The following is a 15,293-nucleotide window of genomic DNA, read 5'->3' on the forward strand; positions in this document are numbered from 1 at the left end:
TTTGAACACTGATGTTATTGTTTGTTATACCTATGTTTTATTATCATTGTTATGTGTCTGAACTTTGTATACCCCTGTGGGTTCATTGATAATGTATTTTGAGAATCATAAGTAAAGGTCGCTTGTGACTGCAGATGGTAGAGATTGAGCAATGACATCAACCCCTTTTACCAGAAAACCATTCTCATATTCCACCCTTGCATTCGAAATACTTTTATGCTCTACAGTGAGAATTGGGAATTCAAACAGCTAATGGTGTTTAAGAAAATAATGTAATAAGCCCAGAATAGACACCATAAAGTGAATGTTGTTGTCCGCATAGGTTGCAGTTATAATAATATTGATACAATTAAAATTGTATATTATGTCCTATCATCCTTGTACTTATAAGATGTGACATTATCTTAACTCACGAGGCCAAGTAACATAGTTTGAATGGACATTATGTTTGTAATTAAAAATACTTGAACAATTCAATCTAGCATTTATTATTACCATATTTTTTTTTCTATATCAATAGTTTTCGTGATCACGAACGACTGTGTTATTTATTCGTCGACATTTAAATATTTTACTAGCATAAAATTTAAAAATAATCTTTACAGCATCATTTTTGCATACAGAAAAATCGAGCAATATCTTGAAGTCTGGCGGTTAGTTTTGGGTTTTCATACTATACAGGTTAAAAGTATCTGTATAGTAACAATAGTCTCTACATCTAGGACTTACGGATATTGAGTAAAATCGAACTTGCGTGTAGCAGCGTACCTTACCCAGAAATAGGCATTAAAGTATTGGTCCCACATTTTAACTGAAAATAAGTCAAATCTGCTTCTCAAATTTGTTCAACCCAGCTTTGCTCATTTTACTTGTACTTGATTTTGTAAATTGTTCTTTCAAACTTCATTACTAATAACAGTAGTGCAATATATAATTACCGGATACCGAAATTCTAATAGGATCAGTTATCGCCATTGCCACCGCGGAAGAAAATATTAACCATAATCCATATTATCTAAACTTATAAAAATGGCATATAGAGAAAATAAAACACAATAATACACATATTACATTTATTTAAAAGGTGCAACCATGTATTCAACAGAACATTTTACTACAGTACCTAAGTTCCTAAACGCTTTCTTCGTTTTGGAATGATAGTGTTATTTCTTATACTTCAGTTTCTGTTTATGTTATAATTCAAATGTCATCTATATTTACAAGTAAACGATTACAAATAAAGGTTTCGAATCAGAGTACACACAGTGTCTTTCACCAAGTTTACCTTTTTTTTTTTGTTAATATTAAGAAATTGGCTTACAATCAAAAATGGCTAAATCTACATTCAGCACCCAATCCAGTTCTACAATCCGAATAACCTACAACTAACATTTGGTGCAAAGAATAATAGGATTACTCTTTAGATTCTTCTGGGGCTTTTTCTTCTTGTTGGGTGTTTCTTTCTGGTTCGTTTCCATCCGCCCATTTTCCGTCGTATTCCTTTCTATCGACGTATCTTTCTTCTTCATATTCACCCTCACTGCGATGGCTGTCGCGTTCGGCAGAGAAACGAGAATAACTGCAAATTGTAATAACAAAGTTTAGTTTAGTTTTCATGAAAAATAATGTCTGTACTAATTAATAATAATTTTCGATATGAAGCTGTTATTGTAATATTTATAGTTTTGTAAGTTTTGTTTTAAATTTATTTCATTAGAGATTTGAAAATGAAACTCACCTATCTCTATCTTTATCGCGTCTCTCCGGACTGTAGGATCGGGAACGGCGCGTCCTGTCAGGACTGCGCGATCGCGAATATCGTCCTCTACGATCGCGGAAATCGCGGAAACCACCACCACCCCTGTGAATGTTTTTAATGTCATTTTTCATGAATTTTTTTCATAAGCTGTTTAATTGAGGTATCTTTTTTAAGCGAGAGAAAGACCTTGTGGCTTATCAGGTGTTAAGTATTTACCAGAACCTATACACATAACAACGTAAATGTCTGTCCCATCCTTCAAACCAGAATGTATGAATAGTTTAACTTTAAGAATGAGTAGAATGGGTTGATACCCACCTACCCATGTGGAAATACAACCAGTAAGTTTACCTTCTATGTAAAATTAAATTTTTATGTGAATGGCGACACTGAAATGTGGTTTCCAGAAAGGTGGAAGTTATAGGATAAGAACCCATAGGATGCGGTCAGCAGAGGACCAGTTGATATGACGAGCTTTAGGGAAAACTATCTATCTACAGACCTTGAAAAATACTTAAAATTATAAGCATTTATAATTGACAAATTTATTACATACCTAAAGGGGCGTCCCCTACCACCACCTCCTCTACGCGGCCTGAAGGGTCTTCCGCCGCGGTTCCTATTGTCTCGCCACTGATCCGGAAATCTACGGCCGTCGTCGCGACGGAAGTCGCCACGTCCGCGACCACGAGGTCCGCCGTTATACGCGTTGAATCGCGGCCGGTAGTACGTGCCTCTTTCAAAGCCTCCCCTGCCACGCCAATTACCCCGACGACCAATTCGACGGTTGTACCTATTACAATATTTATTGGTAGTTTAATAAATTTGAAATTATATTCTCTTAATATGAATTATATTGTTCAGAGACTGGCAAGGGAAATTTATATATGTACTGTCATTTACACTGGAATTCTATCTGACGAAGTTTTTTAAAACATGCTAATTTCGTAGTTTCGCAATATTTCCGATGGTTGCAACTTTCAATACAAAAAGTTCTCGTTTGATGAAAGACAACATCTTTCGTTAAGAAATAATTAAATTACCTCTCCCTGGACCCAGATCTTGATCTCGAACGACTGTAGAATGACCTGGAGGCATCAGATCTAGATCGAGATCGTGGAGAAGCGGACCGGCGACGCCTAGACGGCACTGAACCACTTGCGCTGGAGCCTGAGCGTGACCGCGAACGAGATCTCGTGCGATACTTGCGCGGACGAGACCTATGAATTTACGCATTCAAAATTTTAATTTAATTATATTTAATAGATGAACCCAGGGCCTACCTGTTTAATAGTTACTGGAGAATGATGACGAAGTCTCAATGCTGTTATATAGCGGTTGAATGTGGGTTCACAATATCGCCCTTTAACCAGTAACTAGACAATATCATAAATTTAGGTTGATATATGTATTTTATATTTACGATGTCGTGAAGTCGTTAGTGAACACATGGAACATAATAAAATATGCAAATAATTAGGGATAGTCGCACCACTTACATTTAAATACATTAGTTTACTTATCTTTGAAGGCCTCAACAACGTCCACATATTACTATGTATAAAGTTCCGACAATTTTTCAATATCCCTTCTATAGCACTAAATATATAAGAAATAGCAAAGCTTGCGTTCTCATAGTGTTATGGGAAAGAATAATGAATGTATAAATTCGAGATCTGGATGTTTGTTTACTACTAGATTAGGTTATTACTTTATATACCTAAAAATGAGGTCAATGTAAGAGTAAGCAGAATACACACCACTTGTCCTGGTGAAACTGAAAAGGCTTCCGGGCCACCAGTAATCGTTCAATTATAAAAAAACACACACACACACACACCTGCTTCTAGAACGTTTGGGAGATCTCCGATCGTCCTCTGAGGAGTGCGAAGAGCGTCGTCGCGGTGAGGGCGGAGAGCGCGGGCGACGAGCGGACGGCGAGGGCGGCTTGATGCGCGTCACGAATTGTTCAGGACGACCGTCGCCTACAGACACCGGAGTCTCGCCCTCACGAGCCAGACGGAATGAGCCAAACTTGTCCAATACTATCTTTCCTTTACGTACCTGGTATGCAAATAATATATTTATTCATTGATCACACTTTGGCTTTTTTTTTTTTTTGCTTAGATGGGTGTACGACCTCGCAGCCCACCTGGTGTTAAGTGGTTACCGGAGCCCATAGACATCTACAACGTAAATGCGCCATCCACCTTGAGATATAAGTTCTAAGGTCTCAGTATAGTCACAACGGTTGCCCCACCCTTCCAGCCGAAACGCATTACTGCTTCGCGGCAGAAATAGGCAGGGCGGTGGTACCTACCCGTGCAGACTCACAAGAGGTCCTACCACCAGTAAAAATTACTTATATCGGTATTTAAGCGAAGCAGTACAACAATTGGTATTTCAATACATTAAAGAAGCCCATATCGCCAAGAAACACCTGCTAGAACCTCAGGATGTGTGTTAGAGATTGCTAATTTCCTTTCTTACTGATTACATCTGTTGAGGTGTTTATTATTACCGTGGGGTGGTGCGTGGTATCGGCGGGCGGTGGGGCAGCGGGCAGTGGCGGAGGTTCTTTCATGGCCATGGCGCGACGCACTGATACATTCTTGTCGCCGCTCGATTCCTGCATCTGCACAATATCCAATCTCGAATACATTCTTATTATTTTTTCAATTTGCCCCTATTCAATTCTTTAATTTCGAACAATGTAATGTCTACTGTGGCATACTTAGCACATATACTTAAAACAAATTTGCAAACACCAGAAAACAGATGTCTTACTGGCCCCCAACAGGCTTAACACAGTATGGAGTGATGTCAGTATTTGTTGACTACATTTAAGCAGTATACTTGTACTGTAAGCGTAACATCATTTGTATTCCAATATCACAACATTATTTACCTTAGAGTTTTCGTGGGAATCATCAGAGCTATCTTCAAATGCATATTTTTCTTTATATCCTCCCTTCGGTGCAGAGTTTTCTTTTTTCTTTGGCCTACTGAAAAATTAAACTTTTAATTGTGTTTTTTATTCTGCCACATCTACCGGAAAGTGGTAATTAAAGATAAAATTAGATTAAATAATTAATTATATATGCAAGAAAACAATACTCACATTTCCTTTACAGCATTCATAGACATTTTCCACTTAGGTTTGTCGAGAGGTGGCGGCGGCACTTGGTCGAGACTGGGTGATCTTGCATCTCGTTTCCCTAGTACCTCCTTTTCAACCATCACATGATACGCGCTTAATTTTGATTCTAGCTCTTCTAATCCTTGCATTTCTTCCATAATTCTGGTAAATGTTAAATTTAAATGTTAAGATTAAGGAGTGTCAAACAATTATACAATATTGGTGCCTATATAAAAATAAACCACTTTCAGTTGTATAAATATTATTTGTGGGACAAGATTCCTAGTTTTAAAGAAATACATAAAATAAAATTGTTGTTAGTTAATTTTAAAAAAAGGCATGATTTTTTTTTTTCTGCCTAAGCTGGTAGCCTTGAGAGGCTATTCCAGCGTAACCCTAACTAGTAGGTGAGCTCACGGGGCTCAAACCTGATGACGTTGCTAACACGAACCCTAGCAAGAGCCGTGCTTCGCAGAACCTATCACTGGATCGGAAACGCGACCCACTGAGAAGATCCGGCGAGAAACTCAGTGGGTTGTGTCTGAGAGTTAATTTACTCGTCGAGCCCTTCGTCGCAAGCGACGGGTTCGACGAGAACGGTGACCGGTGCTGGAAGTACCTAGAAGCACCGTTAGTGGATCGGGAGGATCCGAGATGACGTGTTTTGGGCGACGTCGACTGCTTTCCATTCTGTCCAGGGTCGGAAATGAAATGCATGAATAAATGCTTGGAGAGTTACTAACCTACTGTCCTTATGCTTTCTATCATACTCTCCATCAGAACTATGGTCTCTCTTGGACTTGCTTTTCAATTCTTTCCTGTAAAAAAGTATAAATATTTTTAGAAACCATTGTTCCAACTAATGCATCTAAATTATTAAAAAAAACTTGTTGTATCAACGTAAACTTTACATAATATAATAATTTACAATTTCATATAATAACATACCTCAAAGCATCTCGAAGTTTCTTGTCACCAATATTTTCAATTTCCTGCATCGTGTATTCAGAATTGTTTGTGTTTCGTGCCAATTTAGCCTTTCTCTTATCTTCTTTTTCTTGTTCTTTGCGTTTCCTTTTGGATTCTTTCTTCTTTTTCCTTTAGACAATTAATTTTATTTTATGTATCTTTTACTTCGTCAAATTATAAGAATTTTGCGTAGTCTATTTCAATTACATTATAAGCAAACGAGCTGAATTTTATAGTAACCATACTTGGCTATTATAAACATCCTTAAGGAATGTGAATAAAAATAAGGGTTTTTCGCAATATTATTATAATACAGATACTATCAATGAAAAAAATTGCTGCCATTACTGAGTCAATTAACAAATTCACTATTCAGTAATCATAACTAGTGAAAGGAAATATTATTAATTGATATATTTTATAATTGTTTTTGTATTATGTTTAGTATGTAATAAATAGCCCGATAATGTTCCACAAGTACCCTGTATATGACACACTTATTTTAGACACTCGTGTCAGTTTTAGAATAGGCAATCGCCAGTCCTTGCAGTTTTTTTTAATATACTCATGAAAAAAGTTACGTCTTTTATTACTTGTCTGTATTCTGATTTTTATGATTCATCAGTAGGGCAGTTTTCGTTAAATTTTATTGTGAATTCAAAGCCGTAGTTAATTTTTCTGATGCTTTTTTTAGTCATGCCTGAAGTTATAAAAAAAGAGAACATACTTGTCTTTTTTCTTCTTCTTTTTCTTTTCTTGTTCAGGCATTGGAGGCTGTTGTTGTTGGCCAAGTTCTTGCATCTTGCGGTTACGTTTGTATTGCGTTGTTTCAGCGAGGAAGTTACGAACTTTTTCTTCATAGTCTGAATCTTCTTTGGTCATCTCGAGGAACTTGCGCACCTATCGAATTATATGAAGATTAAAATATAATATTATCTTACTTTGCTATGGAAGCCATATGTAGCAAAAAAAGTTTTTTACAATCTGATGCAATCTTAAAAACACCTATCTGGTGAATATAGATCCCTACTGTATTAGCATAAGCTGTAGATGGTAAATAACGATTTGGTGCATTCGATCAAAACTAAAATATCGAACTATTTATACTGGAATCAAACAGTCTAATCAGGTTTTTTTTCATTATTTTACTTGACTTAGTTGCAACTAGGAACCTTACTATTCCTCTATTGTTAAATGAATATAAATAAAATTACTTAAATTTTTTACGTTCAGTTCAATTTTGATGTGAAAAAAACCCAGTTTTATTTTTACCCAGAACCTACAAGCATTTAATGTACTATCACCAGTATAATATTGATCAAATAATTGAATGCAATCGGCACCTTCAACTCATAGTCAATATCAGCCTGAGACCGCGGCGGGGGCTGGGCGGCGATGTCGTCCGCGGTTTGCACTGGAGGTTGATATCCGTACGGATGGTTGAATTGCGAATTGTGAGTCCGAGATGTAGAATCACCATCACCGAGCATCGCCATGCGCTTGCTCAGCGGTGAAAGAGAGCGCTGCCTTTTGTTGTTGGATTGAGAACGACGCTTCTTCTTCCGAGGACTTTCTGAATCTGTTAATTAGGAAGATGGAATGCTAAAAAATTATGAATACAATGAATTTTACACACGAATGGAATTGTGCATAAAACAATAAGGGATTACAAACAAATAACAAATATGATAATAATGAGTGATTGTGATTATGTAACTTCTGTCATTTCTACTAATGGGCGAGATAGTATATAATATTAAAATCGCAACTTAGGCATTAGTGATCTCAATTTGTGATGTCTATAAGCTACAGTAATCACTTAATGCAGGCCTTAAGCTCGGCCACCTATCTATGCAAAAAAAAACTGTTCAAGCCACACAATTGTTAATTACGAGGAAAATAATCTGTCCTACCACTCGAATCTGATGATGAAGATGATGAATCCGATGAGGAACTAGAACTGGACGAGTCACTCGATGACGATGATGAGCTGCTTGAACGCTTCTTTTTGCCTTTACCGCGCTTTTTCTTCTTTTTCTTTTCTTTTTTTTCTGTCAAATTTAATAGCTGCTTCAGGGTTTCCTTCATTTCATATGACTTAGCCCCTGTTAAGCCAGGCAGTAATAACTCTGCAGGCTCTATCAAGGGCTTTGAGGCAGTGGTCTTGCTTTTCAAAAAATCTAACGAGTTTTGAGCTTCCTCATGGAAAGGAATGATAGCTAAGCAATCTTCATAAGCTTTCTGTGCTTCTGTTATTTGGTTCTCGTCTTCATAACTGCGTCCTAGTGCGACCAATGTTTCTCCCAAATATTTTCTTGCATTTGCATGATTTGGATTCAGCTTTAGTGAGGTCTCAAAATCTTCTATGGCCTTTTTGAATGTTCCACTATTGGCGTACAATGCTCCTCTAGCAACAAGACCCTCTACATTTCTAGGATCTATGCTCAGAGCTTTATTCAAGCATTGAAACGCTTCAGAATGTCTTCCAGCTTTAAAATGTTCAATGCCTTCTGCCACAGAACGAAATGCCCATTTACTTGCTTGTGCTTGGCGTAATTCATCTGCGTATTCCGATGAAGCGAATCTTCCTCTGTGAAAATTTGAAATAAATTATCACACTAGCAAATACTTAATTTTCTCTATTGTCAGACTAATTTGCTCCTACTTCCACTCCCTAACCACTACTGTAAATCTGGTGTATTCAAGATGTCTCACGGTGATTATCTATTAAAAAAATAATATATATAAACAAGACAGATTTAAGCATGCTTGTTAACCAGCAGATCTGTCAGACAGATACCAATATTTCTATTAAAATATCTACTTCATTCATATTCACAAATGACTTTCACAATGAAGGAACATTGTTTTAGTAAATTTTTTATTTGCGCAATTGCTATAGAATTGAGCCAGAAATCAAGTGTCAAGGTGCATGTTGGTATTCACTTTGTGATATATCCAGTAACTACTTAACACCAAGTGGAGCGTGAGCTTTTTTATTCATTTAAGTAACAAAAAACCTAAACAGGAAACTATATTAATTGCGCTATTAACAGCTAAGCATTTTTTTCCCTACCTAATCTATTAACCTAAAGGGGTCATTCTAGATTCGCCCAGCTTGTAGGTTAGCTCACAGGGCTCAAACCTGACGACCTTGCTAACACGAACCCTAGCAAGAGCCGTGCTTCGCAGAATCTACCACCGGATCGGAAGCGCGACCGACAGAGAAGATCCGGCGAGAAACTCAGTGGGCCATGTGGGTTAATTTACTCGTCGAGCCCTTCGTCGCAAGCGACGGGTTTCGACGAGAACGGTGGCCGGTGCTTAAAAGCATCGTTAGTGGGTCGGGAGGATCCGAATGACGTGTTAAGCATAAATGCTGTTTTGGTTAGTTTATATTCCATAGAACGAAAAGCATAAAAAATAAAATCCTGTCTAAGCATAATCGCCACGACAGAGAGAAGCGTAAGTGTCTGACGTGCCCCCAATGTGATCAGTCTTGTGTGTTATCCTATTTTTAATTTTTACACCGTGTCCTATGAAAGATTGCTGGATTGTAAATATTTCAATAAAAAATGTTCCAGTTTCATTATGCGTTCCTAAGTGGACGTTTCCAGCAATATCATTGTCTATGGTAGAGATTCCAATACACACTATAAAATGATCTGCATATATTTTTTAATCAATAACCAATGTTATTACCTCAAATATGAGAAATTTGTGCAGTGCATGTTGGCAATGCCAAGATGTTCAGAGAGGAATTGAATGCAGTTGGGATTATTGAAGCCTGGGCTCTTCTCCAATATGGCTTCATAGTTTTCTCCTTTCATATCCATGGTTTTCCTATTAAGATATAAATATATGAGTAAATAGGTAGATTCATATGAACAATATAGAAAACCTTTTGAATATTTTATTTATATGGAGCATTCAACTTCAGAAAAGGTATTTACAATGAAAAATTAAGCTTAATAAACCCTAAAATGTGTTAAGCCACACATATAATCCTCACCTGTTCCCATGGAGCTGTTCAAAAAATGTAATTAACTTGTATGTTATTCTTTCAGACACAAATATATCATAACATCATAGATTATGTGATTCCGCCTCAACAATGTGACAGTAATAGTACAACCAGTATGTTTCAGCTAGTCACTGATAATTTAGTAGGTATTACAAACAGGTCTTGGAACACGTTGCTATACCTAGAAAAGAACACCCTAAAATAATAGAGGGAGCAAATTCGTCCATCATCAGCTGCATGGTCACCTCCGCACAAAACAATGTAAGCTGCAGTGCTAGTGTCAAAACTATGTGCCGTTTCAAGAGCCTCATTTCATCAGCTAAATCGACAATTCCCCATATTTAGTCCATCTATAAGTAAATGACTCCAATATCCATTAAATGTTCATTTATAAAAGTCCAAAAATGTCTCAGAAAATGCTGGAATATCAAACATTAGCTTTAATTATAATATCTTGATCCCATTTAGACATCAGATTGAAGTGAACCTAAGTACTGACCTTTTCCTCTTATGTAAAAAATAAAACAATACAACTCAATGATTGTTATCTTATCTTATCCTCAAAATATAATGGTTTTGCACAATATTTTCAGATGTATAAGATCCCTCCTGTTATTCCATTGAATTTGATTTTTTTTAAATATGTAAAGTGGTCTCTCATTTTATTGTTGAATGCATATAAGTACTGAAAATCGATTATCCAATAATGTATTTTCCATATCTTCATGTGCCTGCCTGCCTATGTGAATTTTGTTTTTCATGGTTTTTAATGACCAAAAAAAACAATAGAGATACGGTTTCATTATGACAAATAAATATAATATGGTGAAATCCTCTTGTGATTATTCCATACTTGTTATGAATCCTCATAACTGTATTCTATGTTTCTTCCAAATAAATAACATTCAAAATTCTCTATTAATCTATGTTATGTTGAGTATCCTCCATTATTCAAGTCTTCAAATATTATGTATACACAAAATACATCAATTTCAAAGCTTCTACTACAATAAATAAACAGGTACAAAAATAACAAACATGTGTAACAAAACCTGCAATGTGTAGGGTATTGGTGATTATTTGAAAAAGATATATTAATCTTTATACATACTTGTAGATCAAGGGGAAGTCGTCAGTACTCAGGAGGCCGAGCGGAGGCTTAGGCGGGGGATCATCGGGCCCTCGCGTCACACCCTTCATGCCGCAAACCATTTTGTCTGTATCTGGAATAACTTCTATGACTTCGCAGCAAACAGTGTCATTCATCAGGTAGTTTCTTGACACATTTTTCTTGTCAACAGCTTGAATAATATTTCCTACTGGTAAAAAAGCCTGCAAAAAAGTTTATTTCATATAGTTTGTTTTATTTGATGTTTTTTATAATTATAATATAGTATTAAACTATTCTAACATAAAAGAAGCTGTAGTTAATATGGTTGGATTATTTCATTATCTAACCTTTTTTCTCAACCTAATTGCTGGTAGACTCACAAGGCTCAGCCTGAGAAATAGCTAACCAGCAAAACAGTCATGACCCTGAACTGAACTGATGCTGAACATAATCAGAACAGTTTAACAAGTTATTTAATTTCCTTAGGTAATTTGAATCTTGTTTTAGTGTGGTAGTGGAGGGTGACTTCATTAGAATTAGCTGATTGACAAACATTTTATTTGATGAGTTCTCAAGCCTTTCTGGAGATAAGTAGTAATTAAAATTCACAGATACTACAAATTTGAGACCTGAAGTTCAAGTCTACATAAAAGTAGTTTTTACTAATTATTCATAGTTTGGATAGTTACAACAACAACTGATATCCAACACACCAAATGACATGTGTAATTGAATGAAATTAGATTTTGCCATTTTTCAATCCCATCCTATTTTTTTATTTTTATTTTATCAGTCAATTGTGTCATGCCATTTCTGAGCTGTCAAGAATGTGTAAACAATGACCATTAAAGAAATAGTTTGAATTTTTGGAATGACTAAGAATGATAGGAAAACGCATCTTGCGATTCAGACCTTTCTTCTTTAAATTGGGTAGTAGGTATATTTTTGCGTAAGGTTACACATATACATTTGATATACATGTATTGTAAAATGAACCAGGATGGTTAAATGAAGTTTTATGTACAGAAACCTAAAATTTCCTCACAGTAATTCAAGGATCAAACCATCATTTTGACTAAATAATCAATGATCATTGACTGAAAGGAGTTACTTTGTTAAAAACTATTGGACAATACATATTCATTACTTACTTTACTATCTTAATTCTTAATTTAGGAAATATTTTATCAAATTTATACAAAAGTTTAATGTATTTTTGATGTACATGATACATCATAGCTAAATGATGCAATATCTCAGACACAAGACATTTTCCCATGCATGTTATTTTAAATTAATACATAGCTCACATCACTTATAAAATGAATAACATTATATGTCTGAAAGTCTTATATGTATAAAGATTAATTTTTCACATACAATGTTTTTGTTTTTGTAAATAATGTCTCGTGATCTAAGTGTACATCACATTATATGACATGTATGATCAAGAATTTTAACAACATGTAATGAAAAAAAAAAAATTTTTTTTACCTTGACATTAATGTCGGCTACATATCTGGAAGTGGGTCCTGCTGTGCAAAGAACCTTAAGCATCATCCCTGACGCAGTTCTGTTGATTACAGCTCCAATGATCAGCTCACCAGTCTTCACATTCTGTACATAAGCGACATTGTAATCACATTTCAATGTTTCAGTACAAAAGTGAAGAAATGATGTGTTGCAAAGTTTAATAATGAATTTGTCATTTCTTAATCAATAATTTCATTTCCAAAGTTCCAGACTTAATTTTCATTTTCACACAAGACAGACTAAAGCCATTATTAGTAAGTAGAATTTCTGACATTGAACAACTTTGAAAGATTTCTCAAAATCCATTTGTGAGACATGGAAAACAATTATTTGTAATACATTTTTTTTTTCCTTCAATATCTTCTTGAAACGTGAAAATGTCAGATATTACTGTAAATACTTACATCAAAAAAGTGTCTTAATCTTGCTGTTTTGTCCACATTCAGAAATGTTTCAAATGGAGGCATCAATGCATACAAATCTGTAACAAAATAAAATTTATTAAATTATCTTTCCAAAGCATGCCATTATTTTAAGCTTATTAAAAATGTATACCGGCCACATTTTTTTTTAATTCAAGATGTATTTGCATTTACTTAATCATATTGTGTAGGTAGTAAATCTAACCAAATACAGATATAATATTATGCAAATAAAATGTATGAAATTTATGTCTCTAAAAAGGTTATGTAAATCTATATAAACTGTCAATAGACTGGCAACAGAGTTAAGGCTACTTTTACAAAACTGCATTAAGTATTAATCTAAAAGTTGTCCTTTTTGGGAAAAATAAAGGAGCATTCTCAGCTAATTTGGCAAAGTAATGCAAATTTTTGTGTAATTTCTAAGCTGATAAGTTTTTATAAAAGAACAAATAGATGTTGAATGACAATTAACATTTTGAAGTTAAATGAGCGTGGGAGTCAACTCCTAAGGATTTCTCACACTTAAGTGGTGGTGACATCATAGACCACATATTTTTTATGTATTTTGGGTAATCATAATTCAGATTACATTGCTGGATATTCAGGGCTGTTTTCTAATCGATCAAAGATGATAATCAGTAAGATGTCTTCATAAGCTTGACAAAGGCACTAATAACGGAATAGAGGTAGTATTATATATGTAAGTAGGAAACAATTACATATTTCACACCAACATGAAAAAAACATTTTTCTCTTACACGGCTTTTAAATAATTCATTATTACAGGAAAACATAGGTATTTCAATACATTTTTAAATTGGTTTCCATAGCAATATCGTGTAAACCTTTACCTATGGTATATTAATGCAAACAATAGGACAAAATTTTCATGGTTTATTATTTTACGAATACTTACTGTCTTCGGGCACTAGAGTCTCAGTCCCATTAGTTGACGACGAAGGAGTATCCTCCAGTAAGGAAGAATCAAATAAAGCTCCAGCTTCTTTAGCTATGAACTGATGTAATTTCAACCTCTTGCTACGATCTTGGAAGGTGAGGTGCTTATGTCTCGACTGGTATACAGCAAAGTCTAAAGCACCCACGCCGATTTTAGCTAAATCATCTTCTCCTCTCTCAGACTCCCACGTTTTTTGTAACTGCTGTCCATGATAATTTATGGACTGCGCCACTAAGGACGCATCCAATAAAGGATCCATTTAAATCTACAAAATTTTAGGAAAATTAGAAACTTTGCGGCATAACATTACCAGAAAAAGTGAGAGTGAAATGCACGACGCCATTTTGCATGAACTACATTTTTCACTTTTGAAATTTATTTGAAAGATATGTTTTTATTGTTACTTACTCTTTTTTTCCCAGCACGAAGTTATGTTGTTACGTTTCCAAAAAAATTCAGTCAATGTTATAATGATTGAGAAAAAACCTATTCAATAATCAAGCGAAATGGCGACCAATGAATTTTACATAGAGGAAATGCTCCTAAGTACAAGCACAGACTAAAATTAAATAGAGTAGAGATTATTTACGATTTTTGTCTATGGTGAAATATGTTAGCATTTAGGTTAGGGACCTTTTGGCGAGAACGCGAGGAGCGAAGTTGTATGAACTTTTTTATTTCTTAATTTTGTATTTATTCAGGTTTAAATGTGTTGCAATGGTGGCTTACTAACCCTTTAGTGTACGTGAAAGTTCACAGGTGTGAGAAACTGAAACAAAGTGGATGAACATGACTTTCGTATTTTTCCTAAAAGTTATTGAAGTCTCGGTTTTATTTCATTTCATTAAACTTCATCCTAAATACCACCCGATTAACCTCCTCCCAGCGAAAAGCAAACTGTACGAAGGCCTTTTTATATTTTTTATTGCCCCTCTTGGCGAAGGAGCATACGGCCCACCTGATGGTTAGTGGATACCGTTGCCCATGGACATTAGCAATACCAGGGGCAGCCAAGCCGCTGCCTACAGCTCGCTTGCTCTTCCACGCTCCAGCTTCCTCACTCAGATACCACTTGGAAGGGAATGCGCGATATCCCCGGAATGGAGGTCGGCTTGCCACTGAAAGTACATTCGAGTAAAAATGTTTATTTTGAACGGTACTTCTTTCCTAATCTTTAGAAGGTAAAAGCTTTATTTATTTTATGTGGAACGCGAGGAGTAAAGGTGTGTGATTTGTTTTATTTTGTCTATTTAGTGTTTCTTCAGCTTTAAATGTGTAATGACGGTGGTTTATTAACTGTTTAATTTTTTGTGAAAGTGCGCAAGTGTGGGAAAATGAAACAAAGCCGCTGGACGTAGCTTCACGAGATCCTCCA

At 35.4% G+C, this 15,293-nt stretch overlaps 1 protein-coding gene across 4 annotated transcripts; it reads right to left on the bottom strand.

Annotated features, from left to right (window-relative positions):
• Positions 1–1,059: 1,059 nt before the first annotated feature.
• On the bottom strand, positions 1,060–14,491 carry LOC114247187 (uncharacterized). 4 transcript variants are annotated; one of them, XM_028180072.2, is made up of 19 exons: positions 14,327–14,491; positions 13,877–14,183; positions 12,940–13,016; positions 12,497–12,619; positions 11,003–11,223; positions 9,570–9,710; positions 7,781–8,457; positions 7,211–7,446; positions 6,595–6,767; positions 5,847–5,996; positions 5,642–5,716; positions 4,881–5,060; positions 4,668–4,761; positions 4,281–4,394; positions 3,600–3,823; positions 2,803–2,979; positions 2,316–2,552; positions 1,739–1,861; positions 1,060–1,579 (listed from the first exon to the last, which is right to left on the bottom strand). In XM_028180072.2, the coding sequence occupies exons 2-19, from the start codon at positions 14,175–14,177 to the stop codon at positions 1,414–1,416; spliced, it is 3,489 nt and encodes a 1,162-aa protein (XP_028035873.2). In that variant the 5' UTR covers positions 14,178–14,183; positions 14,327–14,491; the 3' UTR covers positions 1,060–1,413. The 4 variants fall into 4 exon arrangements, with proteins under 4 accessions (XP_028035873.2, XP_028035872.2, XP_028035876.2 ...); XM_028180071.2 differs by having other exon boundaries at positions 4,668–4,764; XM_028180075.2 differs by lacking the exon at positions 4,281–4,394.
• Positions 14,492–15,293: the final 802 nt, after the last annotated feature.

Source organism: Bombyx mandarina, chromosome 04 (assembly GCF_030267445.1).
Source record: "Bombyx mandarina strain Sakado chromosome 04, ASM3026744v2".
NCBI classification, from domain to species: domain Eukaryota; kingdom Metazoa; phylum Arthropoda; class Insecta; order Lepidoptera; family Bombycidae; genus Bombyx; species Bombyx mandarina.